The 15,656-nt window shown below is 37.5% G+C and overlaps 1 protein-coding gene across 2 annotated transcripts in view; it reads right to left on the reverse strand.

Annotated features, from left to right (window-relative positions):
* Nucleotides 1–8,269: 8,269 nt before the first annotated feature.
* The window catches only part of LOC121367446 (RNA exonuclease 4-like), a 26,318-nt gene continuing 18,931 nt past the window's right edge, over nucleotides 8,270–15,656 (reverse strand). For both annotated transcript variants that reach the window (XM_041491622.1, XM_041491623.1), the window contains exons 6-8: nucleotides 15,026–15,114; nucleotides 10,840–10,989; nucleotides 8,270–8,640 (exon numbers count right to left, since the gene is read on the reverse strand). In XM_041491622.1, the coding sequence (XP_041347556.1) occupies nucleotides 8,521–8,640; nucleotides 10,840–10,989; nucleotides 15,026–15,114 (359 nt within the window). In that variant the 3' untranslated portion in view covers nucleotides 8,270–8,520. The remainder of the gene's footprint in view (nucleotides 8,641–10,839; nucleotides 10,990–15,025; nucleotides 15,115–15,656) is intronic.

Raw genomic sequence — 15,656 nt, forward strand, 5'->3', positions numbered from 1 at the left:
GACACGGCGGAAACAACTAGACATTGGTGGGGGATGGAGACTGACTGAGATCTAGGGCGCAAAGTGAAGTTTCTATGGTGTTCGGAGGTCTATTCCTCCGTAAAGGTTTAAAAAGTAGATGCCCTAAAATGCAGTTTCCTGCATTATACCAATAAAATTCATCTCTACCAATAATATTTTCGATTCACAATTATCGCCGTGCCTGTAGTACACTATTATTTTTATATTAAAGTTCTATAATTAAGGTCAAGGATATATTGTTATAGCACGAAATGTTAAAGTCTGAAATGTTAGGGCCTACCTCTCGGAATATGCAAACAATTGTAGGCCCATGTGTGTGTCTATATAACTACAAGTATATTGCACTAGTTTATTATCATATTATTAACGGGATGTACAATCTAATGGATTCGTTTAAATAATATTTATTGCCGTTCAAAAAGAATAGCAGTCTGCCCAAGAGGCGTTAGCCTATAGGCCTCTCCCAACATTTTACAATATGAATATTTTACAAGCTCAAAACGTTTGCTATTTAGGCTATAATATAATATATTATTGAAGTTGTGGACCGATTTGAATATAGCATTATTTTCTCTGAGACTGAGACTAACCGTGTCTCCTCCCACCCCCTCTCCGTTTCCTTCCACTCCCTCTCCGTCGCCACCACCCCCTTTCCGTCCCTTCCTACCCCATCACCATTCCTCCCACCCCTCTCCGTTTTTGACGCCTATAACATACAAATTGCAGGCATCTAGAGGCCTTGTTAGCGTGTTTCGACGGCAGTGATGCTACACACTTTAAATAACTATGTGAGCTGACTGTCCAGTAGGCCTACAGGACACTGGTTAGCCTGATTAGGTGCCTATTTAATGAGGAAAACCCCAGTGCATCATGGTCCATCTCAGCATCAAAATGCTAGTTTCAGGCGAGTGTGTAGGAATTTAGACTATGACGAGCGAAATTTTTTTGGGTGGTTCTGTCACCTTTCCACCCGGAAAATATTTTGAAAAATAAAATAAAATTTGCATGAGCAGGGAACGCATCAGAAAGGATAGCACATACCACGGCCTTTGATATACCAGCCGTGGTGTACTAGCTGAAACCAGAAATAGCCTAATGGGCCCACCTACGGTGATCGATCCTAGACTGACTGCGCATCTAACGAGCACTCTACAACTGGGCTACGTCCCGCCCCTGAGATAACATAACGAAATTAAATACCTAAAGCTAAGTTACATGTGTTATCATGCAAAACAAGGCGCTATTCTACTACTGAGTACTACGGATGCACGCACACACACACGCGCGCGCGCACAAACACAAATTAAGAAAACCCCCACACAAATAAAAAAAAAACCCAAACCAAAATAAAACAAACCAAAACAACCCCAAAAGAAACAACATGACACACTTGTTTATTGCAAGTGCGATGGCCATTAGGCTATTAATAGCGGTGTCCAGAACCGTTAAAAAGCTACATAAAAAACCACGCCTAGACTTTGTATACAGGAATTATCATATGGGGAGGCAAGGGGCGGGACGTAGCCCAGTGGTAAAGCATTCGCTTGATGTGCGGTCGGTCTGGGATCGATCCCCGTCGGTTGGCCCATTGGGTATTTCTCGTTCTAGCCAGTGCACCACGACTGGTATATCAAACGCCTTGGTATGTATTATCCTGTCCGTGGGATGGTGCATATAAAAGATCCCTTGGTGCGGATGCAGAAGTTTTCAAAACGTTGGCCTACCTTCATTGATCCAAAGTACACTAGCATGCATTATAATATGAAGACAATCTTTCACCATTAACAGCAAGCCGACAGAGAGATATTACCTTCCCCTCCAAAACGAAAGTTAAACAGTTTAAACAACATGTTCGAGGAAGTTAAAACATGAATTCCGCTGTGGGTGTGTGCCCCTCTGCAACCTCCAACATGATCCGCTCCTGGTTTCCACTATCCTATACATAGTTTGATCGTGAAGATACGTAATACGAAGATACCTTGACCCCATTTCTACATGACAAGTAAACAACATCACAATAGTCCTCACATTTGATCCGTAATAACCTTGGTTAATCAGAAAATGGATAGGAGAATGCTCGTAGCTCATATAGGTTTGAATAATTAAGTAAAAAAGAAGACTTAAGTGGTTATACGATATCGTTAAACAGTGGTTAAAATCCACATTAATTTCTTCATGCGCTAAATCATTCAGGAAACAGGGTGGACCCATGGAGTATGGAGACCCAAACGGTTAGGCTACCCAGGCGCAGATCCAATGAATTCATGGGTGGCTGAAGTGTTGATACACACACACACACACACACGCCTACATGTGACCGTCAAATTAAATTTCGGATTTAACGTGCTTATATCATATTAATATTCAAACACGTTCACTGGGGGGGGGGGGGGGGGGGGGGGGGGGGGGGGGGGCACATGCTGACTTGTATCCCAAATGAATAAAGGTGAGTAGGACGTCAAAAAGAGGCATCTGAAATTTGGTAAAAATTATTAATGGCTCTGAAATATTATAATTAATAGCCAAATATAAATTTGTTTGCGTAAATCAAAATCATAACCTTTTAGAATTTGGACGTAATTTAGACGGCTCTCCAAATATAAAATTAATATTAAATAAACATTTGTGTAAAATCATTACACCATGACCGATTGTAGTCTCTCGACACCAGAAAGCGTGTATCAAGAGATAATCCCATTTGAAGATGAATTAATTACTAGACCATATGAAATGATTGTCCAGTTCAAACTGCATCCTTTGCACCTTTGATAAAGGCGTGTTTTAATGGCGCTACTTGCAATTACGATATGAAGGTTAGAGCGCGCTCTTCTCGGCTGAGATATTAGCTTTCCAGTTTGTTTAACCAGAGATCATTAAGCAACTTGGTTTGTGAAGGCTCGATTGTATACCCGTGTTATATATTGGGGGAAAAACACCTATACGTTTACCACAGTATAGGGCTTCCACGAGTCAAAAATATTGGACTCGAGTACTTAAGGGTCAAACTCGACCCGAACCTGGACACTGGATGATAATGAGACTAAAGAATAAAGTAAAATAGCAGTATGCATCTTAATTCCAGCGCTGAACATGGATGCAAAATCATGCCATTGTATTGCATTTAGAAACCTGTTGATATATTCAGTATGGAAGGAACTGTTTTATTTAACGACGCACTCAACACATTGTATTTACGGTTATATGGCGTCAAGGACCACACAGACATTGAGAGAGGAAACCCGCTGTCGCCACTTCATGGGCTACTCTTTTCGATTAGCAGCATGGGCTATTTTATATGCACTATCCCACAGACAAGATAGTACATACCAGCCTTTGTTACACCAGTTGTGGAGCACTGGCTGGAACGAGAAATAGCCTAATGGGTCTACTGACATTCAGTATGGTGACGGACGGATGGCCAGATTAAAAACAAGAACTGATCATATAATTATCGCTAATTAGTTACTGCTGGAGTAATGACGTCCTAAAACTGGCATTCGTAATTCACACGAATCATGTCGTATACCCTCAGGATAATTCGGAATGTTTTCAAATTATTTTTAAATCACTGGTAGGATTCTGCAAGTAAGGTTTTGATTGGTGGACATGAGCTCCAACTGGCTGGTGTTAGATCCACATGTAATAGTGGAGCTAATTTTAATTAGATTGGGCAAAAAATGTATGCAATTTTATTTTATCTGTGTCAAGTAGCCTTGTTCTTAAAACATGTATGGGGTACCTGTAAAAAAAAGTACTCAAATTTTATGCAGAACTAGGGTAGTCATAGACGCTACCAGTTATCTCTGAAATGAGCAGCTGACCCCCATTTTTTTCTCATTCATTTTATATCCTTGGTGTTGATACGCCGCATGAAGGAGTTTTAGCCACATATGTTACTATTGTGGTCTATGGGATTTGATTTGGTAGTATACACCCTCTATACTACTACTATTAGTTGAAGTAGTAATATTAGTATATCGTAGTGGTAGTGATAGTGATAGTGGTAGCGGTAGTGGTAGTCGTCGTAGTAGTAGTAGTAGTACTTAGTAGTAGTAGTAGTAGTAGTAATAACACTCCGTATTAGGCCTACAAATCGTTACTGTAAATTGCACCATGAAAACGAACCGTTATAGGAATATCGGACATTGGTGTTATCGATTTGAACGATGTCGTAGCTAAGCTTGCACTTGTCACCTAGTTAATAGCTTTACAGTGTCCGGTTGCGCAGTATTATACTTGGGTAATCGACCCAGCAGACTGCAGCACATTGGCCAGTGGTGGAGTAATTAAACCACCGGATTAAGATAGCTTCGCATCTCTGAAGTTCCCAGATCGGACCTAACGCAGAGCGGGTAATTTAGCCAATAATACGGAGGTGGAAGAAGCAATTTATTTTGTTTAAAGACACCACTTGCGCCGACCACACATCAGACGAGCGCTTTACCGCAAGGAATACGTCCCGCCTCACGGAGGTGGACGACTACCACACCGACTTCTCTCTCGCTATCCATTAACCTATGTCCTGGATATAGAACACAGAAAGATGTCGTGTCCAGAACAGCGTGCTTGAACCGTAATTGTAAATAAAAACTAAAATCAGATCGTATCCGAGTAACGGCTCCAAAGCACTGAATGCAGAACTTGGTGTTTTCTTTTACAAATGCTAAACCATATGAACAGACGGCCCAAACAGGATTTGCCGCTCAATTTTAAATACGTGTTCAGAACAGGGGGTTTAAACCTTAATTGTAAATAGGCTAAGCAAAACATAATTTGCAATACAATAAATTATTAATTAGGTCCTATATTTAACCAAGGGAAGAACAGTTTAACGGCACTTCCATCAAGGAATCTAATTATATACACTTTCCCACAGACAGGAAAGAACATACCACGGCTGTTGTCCAGTTGTGGTGTACTGGTTGGAAATCAGTCAGTATCTACATTAACGTTCACAGGAGCAACTGTGACCCAAGTATCATTGATCTTGTAAGAAATGGAAACTAAACACACAAAAGACGCCGCAGCTGCAGTTGAACACTCCATGTATGGTCCCTATGTATGAGAAATAACATGACAAAATAACACGACACATATTTCATTATGAAAACGATTAAAATGACCTCACAAATATAAAATATTTCGTACAAAATGTTCACAGTTCAGTCATACCGGTATTTACAACTGCATTTTTAGCAAGGGTCTGGCAGCGTCTACAAACTCTAAAGGAGTTTTGCAGCTTGGCAGCGTCTACAAACTCTGAGTTCTGTAGCCTGGCTAAAGCTGATCCTTCAATCTCACAAGGCGTGTATCAGTATCACGATACATGTATACCCTTTTGCGTGGTACTGGTCAAGTTAGGCCAGTGCTCTTCTGTTTTTTCTCTTCAAGAGCCTTCAGTTTATGAACTCATAAATGTTAGGGTAAGCTTGGAATGACACCCTTCATGTTGTTTACTGCTTGTAGGACACAGAACTAATAGGGAATGTTCCACTTTTAACTAGGGAGGTAACTTTTTCAAACAGTCCAGTTGGCGCAGCGTTCGTATCCGCGTAAAGCGGGATTAACGCAACATATTTTGGACTGCACAACGCATGGCGGTACCGGAGTGGCAAACGGGGCCAGTTACAACGGATTCTTGTTGTACGGTCCTGCAATTTGCCTATTCAAATACTTAAATAAAGCATTGGCAATTCTCCCACCGCAATAAACTATGCGGGGTTTTTCTTCCTATTCACTACAATATAACGATCATCATAAAATTACCATTATAATAGTCTCATTTATCGACATTATACAGCGGAAAAGTCACACTATGTGAATACGAGTCCACTATTGAAGCATTCTGTTTGGAAGTAACCCCACAACCTCTTCCACACCCTACTTTGAATATACCACTAACAAAGTTAGAGTCACACTATGTGAATACGAGTCCACTATTGAAGCATTCTGTTTGGAAGTAACTCCACAACCTCTTACACACCCTACTTTGAATATACCACTAAACAAAGTTAGAAGCAGAATTTGTATTATTGTGAAATCGAACACTATGTTTGTACCTAGTACGTGAATGCAGAAAACAATAATTAAAAGTCCATATTCTGATAAAATTAACAAATAAAAAACATAAAACCTCTTTGAAACGAATACAATTTATTTGTATGTAGATGGTTAATTTTACTGACTATTAAACGCGTGTGCTGTTGTTGCTACGTGTGTGTAATCATTACTAAACAAACGCTAACTTGGTACAAGTTTAAAATTCATTATGCCTCGTAGGAACATGACAGGTCGTTGGCAGCAGCTGATAGGGGTAAGGCAAAGAAATATTACATTTTGGCCAACATCAAGCCTTTAGGCAACATTCCTTTGCGAATTTCCATTAAAGTTGAAGTTCTTGTACCTTCTAACAAGTATCAAAGTTGTCTTACCTTTTTATAGTTAAAGTCGTCTTACCTTTTTATAGTTAAAAGTTGCGATCTCTACCGTCTTACGTCATGTGTTAAATTTAAAGTTCGTTTTGTTTAACACCACCACTAGTCATTGATTTATTAATCATTGATTATTGGATGAAACATTTGATAATTTTGACATAGTCTTAGAGATGAAACCCACTACATTTTTCCATTAGTAGCAACGGATCTTTTATATACACAATCCCACAGACAGGATAGCACATACCATGGCCTTAAATATACCAGTCGTGGTGCACTGGCTATAATGAGAAATAGCCCAATGAGCCCTGCCAGGTATCAGTACTAGACTGACCGCGCATCAGGCGAATGCCTTTTCACTGCCAAATACAAATACAACGACCGACTTGATCAATAAATATTTTTGCTATCATTGCATTGTCCATTTTCATGATCCAAATAAACATGTCTTCCAGTGTTTCGTAAAGCATTGCTACAGAGACTACTAGAGAAAGTGTCTTGTCACTTGATCATTCATACATGTTTATACGACCTAGTCAATGACTGCAATAAAGGATGTCAAAGAACGATGGGTCATGGACAAGCTAAATAATGTGGATGATCCATTCTAATTGGATAAATATTGAAAAACACTTTAAACTTTTTTTTTTAGCGTGCATCTTTAATTGTGATACTAGCCGTGAATCAATCCAGCTTCATGTCTATAAATGCAGATAAAAGTGGAATACAACTCAAATTTTGATAATGAATAAAAATTTATGTATACTGACATTTTTCACAGGAACACACAGTAGGCGGCAGAAGTGGCAGTAGCTACTGAAACAAGTGCTGTCTACCGCCTACTAACGAACACTGAGGTGCAAGTGAAGTTTGTCCATTCAAGTTGGTCTATCCTTCTAGAAGTGGAACTGGAAGGATAAACCAGTCTTAGCCCATATTTTTACATTGGACTTACATATAGTTTCTTTTATCTTCAAATACAACTACCACCTACGGTCATATTTTGGTCAAGTGTGGTTAATTAATACAAATTCTATATTTTCATCATTCATTCATTTTTCTTTCGTTAGTTCGTTTATTCCTTCCTTCATTCCATTCATGTGATAAACAGAGAATAATACGTAAGTGGCTGTTAGATACCATTTATCTTACGAGTTGTTTTAAAATGTTATCTAATGAGCAAAAGCGAGTTTGATACGTTTTTTAAACGAGTTGTAAGATAAATTGTATGACACAAATATATTCTTCTATTTCTTACATATCCTCAAAAACAAGATTTTAAACAAATTTTACATTTATTTTTACTAAAATTTATTTACAGCCATTGCACTTGTAGCTAACTTACGCATCACAGACACATGATTGTCAAGTTAACTATACGTCACAGTGTAATCTATTTCACTGTGTTGTTTCTCATTGGATGCATGGCACTGGTGACCTGGTCATCACCTAGGAGCAGCCAGTCGTATGTGTTGAAATTGTTAACACGCGTACCTGTATAAACAACCCATGTGTTATCAAAAATAACGCATGATGTTCTCACCAAGGGATGTGTAAGAAAGCAGCTCATCTATTTAGCTAAATTCCATGAAGACAACAGGTGTACAAGTGAAGAGAACAACAATTGATCCAAAACATCTTTTCACACGATTCTGTCACTGACACCAGGCTCTTGTAGCCCAACTTCACACATCTTTAACATGCCGAAATAAACCAGTCTGTCTTTTGTAATTCACACAGGGTGAACAATCTTTCTTTGAGGTTAAACAAATTCTATTACTTTACATAACTTAAAAAAGGGGGAAAAAAGAAGAGATTTTTAAAGAATTTTACTGCAATCAACAACATAATCTGATATTATTATAATGATTTGATGCAAACAGCTGGTCTAGTCTTGTCTTATTTTAAGTAGGAAAAAGGTTTTATTTAATTTTCCATGATATTCCATGGCCCAACTCAAAATTCTTCGCCTTTCTAAGCCTGAAAAATGGTATCTATAAATCCAATGGCTTGGTGGATCTCCATGGCCCGTTTTTGCAAATGCCGACCAGTTTAGAAAACACGATCATTCTTTTAAGTTGGTTTTCTTATTCTTTTTAAGTTTTGTCAGACCCAGCTTAATGTCTTTCTCCCATCGTTTCCTATAAATGGTGTACAACTTCATGGCAGCTTGGGCATCCTGAACCTAGAAAAGAACAAAAAGGAATGTCACATAGATTTAAAACCCGAATTTCATGTCCACATTATTTAGCATCTTAATACTGCAAAAGGCACTGGCGTAGCTGAGAATGTGTGCGTGCGTGCGTGCGTTGTTACACCTATTACTGTTCTCCCACTATATATTTGCCTGTCGTCCCATAACACAACTTGTAGACAATTAGGCATATGGGTAACCCCACCTCCCAAAATAAAATCCTGGCTAAACCATTGGTAAAGGTAAATATGTTCACATACAACAGTGAATGTGTAAAAAGTCAGTGTAGTGACCTTACACCTCAGACTCTCCCCAATGAGCCATCATCCCGGTTTTTTATTTGTTAACAAGAAAGTAAGTCAACCATAAACTTTCGTTATTTACAAAACTTTTATCCTTTCTACCTTGATCAAGGAAAATAAGTTATGGATGAAAAATACTTTTTTAGGTGGTGGAGAATAAATGTTTATTAAAACTAGAAATGTGTCCATTGCTTTTTGTACAATCCGATACTTTCTGTGTTAGGAGTTATTACACACATGGGTAGATAGAAACACGGTAAGATTCTGTGATCTTAACCCTGGAAAAGACCACTTCCCATCTCACTACTTCATCATGTGATTAGTCGCACCGACTTGTCGTATGCGATCAAATCGTACTGTGAGACCACCTAACTTGGAACGACTTTAGTCTTATACATTCCGATTTTTGAAGGGTGAACAAATCGCATGCGACAAGTCAGTGTGACCAATGGCATAATGAGAATGACACTTTAACAAGACAGTTGATATTGCATATATGTGAATTGTTGTCCTGAACTTACAAAAGACTTGTGAAGGAAAACATCAGTTCACTTAGTAGCAGTATGATAAATGGTATTACCAAGTGTACGTTTGTCTTGTTTAACAACACCACTAGAGCACATTGATTAATCATCAGCTATTGGATGTAAAACATTTGGTAATTCTGACTCATCAGAAGAAACCCGCTCCATTTTTCGTAATGCAGCAAGGGATCTTTTATATGCACTTTCCAACAGACAGGAAAATACATACCACGGCCTTTGTCCAGTTGTGGTGCACTGGTTTATTTAACAACTATCAGACATACAACAATTACAGGATTCGGTCTTAGCATGAGATGACAAATCATCTGCTGCCACAGAGGTCACTCTTAGCAGGAGGGAGTCTTTTATAAGCATATTCTAAATGACCAGGGAAGAAAGGTCCTATTACTTTGCTACATTCTTTTAGCAAATTCTATATTTGCTGTAACCAGAGTCACCATTTTAGCAGTGAATCCGGGGTCAAGGAAGAGACCTATGGAGGCCACTAAATAAATGAAGAAGATGACTTTTTTGTTGAGCTGGAGAATACCCTATATTATTACCCATATGGTTAAAAATATTTTGGTACATATTTTGGTGTTACGTCCCACTAATAAGCACTAGAATGCCAAGTGGGACGTAATACTTTGATGCCGCACGATAATGTCATCAATTTGCTCACTACAACATCAACTAAATGAGTTGAGTGATATAAATTAAGATCCAATATGGCTGATAAATAGGATATTAAACTCGCTGCCAGTTGATATCATATTTACATCCCTCGCGACATAATTTTCATAGTCACTCGTTAAAATTTGTGACAACTGAAAATTATTTCACTCTGGACATAAACATGATATAAAATGGAAGCTTGTTTAATATCTTATAATTACTCTGCTCTCCTAGTTATTCTGGACTAAGTACTGCCCTGGAAAGGGCCAGTATTGTATTTTATGTCAGTAAGACATTGACAGTTAGATTGCAGCAAACACTATATTCTTAGTTGGTCAAAACATTTAATTATTACCGATACTGATCATGTCATGAAAAGATTTGTTTTGTTTAACGACACCACTAGAGCACATTCATTTATTTATCATTTGCTATTTGATGTTAAACATTTGGTAACGTTGACATATAGCCTTAGAGAGGAAACCCACTACATTTATCCATTAGTAGCAAGGGATCTTTTTATATGCACCATCACACAGACATGAGAGCACATACCACGACCTTTGATATACCAGTTGTGGTGCACTGACTGGAACAAGAAATGGTCCAGTGGGACCACCACCGGGGATCGATCCTAGTCCGATGATCATGCGATGAAAGCCATTTATTTAGCACAGAGTTCAACTCACAGAATCATGCTGCCCTTCCTGCACTGTGACCGCGAGAAGTTTCTCTGTAAGTTTTTTCAGTGACGGCGTTCTCCCGTTGAACAGCTGGCGAAATGGTTTGTAGCTCGAAGTGTCTCGTACTGTCTTCCTCGGATGATCCAGAAACAAAACCTATTTATTTAGTAAAAGGAAGGAAATGTTTATAGGATACCTGGTTCATACAGAAATTTCAAACCTAATTTAGGGGCTTCTTAAGGACTTTTTAGGGTCAATGTAAGTAAAATTTAGGGACTAAAACTTCAGGGTGACCAACCTAATGGAAATATTTTTTCGGAATTTTCTGATATTTTCATTTTTATGCGTGCCAAAGCCCTTTTCAAAACAATAAATTAAAGCACGCGAAAACTTCATTTTCATAAAAGTAATTTTAAACAGTGCAAAAAATGTCATGTTTGGCATATATTTGCAAAATGACAATGAGTACGGTACATTATTATTTATAAGTGAATTTTAAGTGCGGGCCGTTGGAATCGACAGAGAACAGTATGTCCTACACATTTTTATAAACATAAATACGTAGAATCCACAAAGACATAAATGTCTGATTCAGTTAAGATAATTTTAGACTATTCCATCTTATTTAGTTTGCACCGAGATTAAGACTCTTGACTAGTATTTTAGAAACATGTTTCGTTTTAGAATGACCAATCAAGCGGTCCCAGGAAGTAACAAATGAATCCTTCTACAAACAATACCGAACATTGACAATGATTTATGAATGAATCATTGGTATCATTTTGGCATTGTTTACATATCAACATTTGAGCGAGCACAGAGATCAACAAATGAAAGTAGATATCGATATATTTTTGGCTTATATGGCCCAATTTAGGGTCTTTTGTGAACTTTCCTGTAAAATATAGGGCTTTTTAGGGCTAGATCATCAAAATTTGGACTTTTCATGGCAACCATTCATATTTAGGGCCTTTTCAAGCGTGTGTGAACCTTGGGATAGCACATACCACGGCCTTTGATATACCAGTGGTGGTGCACTAGCTGGAGTGAGAAATAGCCCAATGGGCCCACCAACGGGGATCGATCCCAGACCAACCGCACATCAATCAGTTTACCACTGGGCTACATCCCACCCCTATTTAATAAAAGGAGGAAAACAATTAATTCCATGTAACAAAGACATGTATTTTATCCACCCGAGTTTTATTGGTTTGCCACAGATGTTAAAGGTAACTTTGTCGAGTGGCAAGAACACAATTCGTGTACACTTCAAACACGATTCATATTCTGTGAAACCCTTAAAAGAAGAACACACTTCATGTACACTTCAAACACGATTCATATTCTGTGAAATCCTTAAAAGAAGAACACACTTCATGTACACTTCAAACACGATTCATATTCTGTGAAACCCTTAAAAGAAGAACACACTTCATGTACACTTCAAACACGATTCATATTCTGTGAAACCCTTAAAAGAAGAACACACTTCATGTACACTTCAAACACGATTCATATTCTGTGAAACCCTTAAAACAAGAACACATCTCATGTACACTTCAAACACAATTCATATTCTGTGAAACCCCTTAAAACAAGAACACATTTCATGTACACTTCAAACATGATTCATATTCTGTAAAACCCTTAAAACAAGAACACACTTCATGTACTTCAAATACGATTCATATTCTGTGAAACCCCTTAAAACAAGAACACACTTCATGTACACTTCAAACACGATTCATATTCTGTGAAACCCCTTAAAACAAGAACACACTTCATGTACACTTCAAACACGATTCATATTCTGTGAAACCCTTAAAACAAGAACACACTTCAAGTACACTTCAAACACGATTCATATTCTGTGAAACCCTTAAAACAAGAACACACTTCATGTACACTTCAAACACGATTCATATTCTGTGAAACCCTTAAAACAAGAACACACTTCATGTACACTTCAAACACGATTCATATTCTGTGAAACCCATTAAAACTGGACACTCAGTAAACCAGCCCCAAATTCAGCCAGCGAACATTTAGCTAATATTCGCAAACTATTTGATTGGTTCCCAACGTGGCCATTTGGTTTAACGTGAAGTGCATAAATCAGTCTAGAGGACGTTAGCGACAAGCGGTTGACTGAACTTACCCCAGAATTCCCTCAAAATGGGATATTTTTCATGGCCCCTGTATAAATACCAGTATAAAAGAGAACCTCTCTGAACGGGATACCCCGTAACACTGGATTTTTCACTTGGTCCCATGGGTGTCTGGTTTTGAAGAGGTTTGCTGTACTTTGTTATCAAGACAATTACAAGCATTTCCGAGACTGGTTAAAGACATTTTCTATGGATTGTTCAAAGGATTTGCTAGCATGTTTCTGTGTTTGGGTCTGGTCACAAATAATAAAAGTTTTACTAATGTACTTTATTCTTGTTTGATACACCACTTCCTAAAAGTATACTTTAAAAAATGTAAAAAAAGAAGAAGTTCATCATCAGTTTTGTTTATTTTAACTGTATGTTGGCATTAACCCCCTCCCTGCTAGCTTACAGTTTACATGCTTGTAAAACTGTTGATAATTGCAAATGGCTGCTTATTTTAAATGGAATTTTAAAAATTATAAAGCCATTTTCAGTTTCCATAAATTACCATGACTCATGATGACTATGTTAAAAGAGAACATTAAAGGAGAGGACAATTAAGGCATTTGGTCTGGTATGCATATTTAACGATATATAATGCACATTATTGCTTAATATCAACACGTATAATCGTATAGTTAATTAATAAAACGGTTAAATGTGACGGCTATTATATATAACGGGTGCAGCCATTTTGTACCATCTCAGTGAGTACGCCCTCTGGCGAGCTGGTGGTTACGTAATGCTTAACGCGTCACGTCTGGAATGAGCCTTAGAACTAGAGAAACACAATCTACCTGGTTTTTGCGGGATGATAAATAGTCATACATTGCAATGTTCTGTAATAATACACATCCCAGTAAGCCAGTAATAAGTATATCCAGTACTATATATATATCCAGTATTATTCAATACAAAATAAAATACCATTGTCAAAGCGGCTACACAACAAGTCGAAACAATTAACAATGTTTTGCCCATGCATTAACCTACGTACTGAAATGATACACGGAGTGCTTTCTTAGTTAATTGGTCTATGCTGTTAGTTGCTTCTACCTGTAATTCCTGATTGGCAGGTGTGTATTTGATTGGTAACCAGACGAGCCAGTTAATTGACGCTGTCTAGACACAAAAATACATACCGGTATTGTGGAATATTACCTGTCGCCCCTAAAATTGTAATGGACATGGTTTATTACTGTATTGATTAAGTAGACTTTTCCATCTAAAACCACAGAACTGACCAATTACGTAGTCCCAAAGAAAAAAAATATTATCACTTGGGTATCGTGGGTTGTCGTTTTTGCTCCAACGTAGCATATCAATAGGCCTAATAGTGTACATTTTTCCTTTGGATTATTAAACAGAGAAAAATACTATAACCCCATTTTGTTCCGTTAATGCAACTTGAAATATATTTAGTTAAATAGTTTATTATATTATTGCGTCATTTATGCTGTTTTACAAGTCAGGTTGATCAAAGAGAAGCGCCTTGTCGAAAATTACTGCTTTTGTTTACACTGTACACCGTACATATAGGAGATGGTCAGGAGCTGACGTCACTTCGCCCCAAGCTATCCCACCGGACGTCACAAAAACGAAACAAAATGGCTGCCCCCAGTTAGCAGGAATAATCATGGTTTTTTATTAACTCTAAAATTACGCGTTTTTAATTTGCTAAAGTGTCAGTATGTGTTGGTGGTCCGGGTATGCATCTTTCCAACACATAAGGCTCTTGTTGGAGTTGACCCTACCTTTAATATTCCAACAACAAATATAATACATTTATTAAGACATAATCTGAAAAATGAACATTAAATAAAAGGTAAATTTCAGTTAATAAAACCATAACAATAAATATTCATCTGTCTGCTTATTTCTACATTATATTACATTTCACTTAAACTTCAGGCTTAAATTATTGATTTCAGCAAGCCAATGTGTTTATGGTTACATTTGGTGTTTATAGTAGCTCAAAACAGAAAAGGTAGGTATCTTATGAACTGGGATCAGTGACTTTAAACTAACGATCAAAATACCTTCAAATCATTGGACAACGCATGACCAACCAGAATTCTTCCTTTCAATATGTCACAGACATCTTTCTGTACATCACGGAATTCTTCCGCTGTAAATAAATCTCAGTTTAGTTGATAATTATTAACAATAATTAATAAATCGGTCTATGAATGCCTACAAAATGAAAGCAATTTTAAAAGATGTAAACATTAGGCCTGTTGGAAAAATAATTTTCTTACACACCCATTGATGAGAACATCATTCGTAATTTTTGATAACACATACTAACAATACATGTACGCTCAATTGATGACCAGGTTGCCAGTGCCATACTATCAAATAAAACTGAAGTCGATTACACTGGTTATTTTATTTATCCTGCAATCTTATATCTTAAGGCAGTAACTAGTTATTTTATTTATCCTGCAATCTTATATCTTAAGGCAGTAACTAGTTATTTTATTTATCCTGCAATCTATCTTAAGGCAGTAACTAGTTATTTTATTTATCCTGCAATCTATCTTAACGCAGTAACTAGTTATTTTATTTATCCTGCAATCTTATATCTTAAGGCAGTAAGTAGTTATTTTATTTATCCTGCAATCTATCTTAACGCAGTAACTAGTTATTTTATTTATCCTGCAATCTTAT

Source organism: Gigantopelta aegis, chromosome 3 (assembly GCF_016097555.1).
Source record: "Gigantopelta aegis isolate Gae_Host chromosome 3, Gae_host_genome, whole genome shotgun sequence".
Taxonomy (NCBI): domain Eukaryota; kingdom Metazoa; phylum Mollusca; class Gastropoda; order Neomphalida; family Peltospiridae; genus Gigantopelta; species Gigantopelta aegis.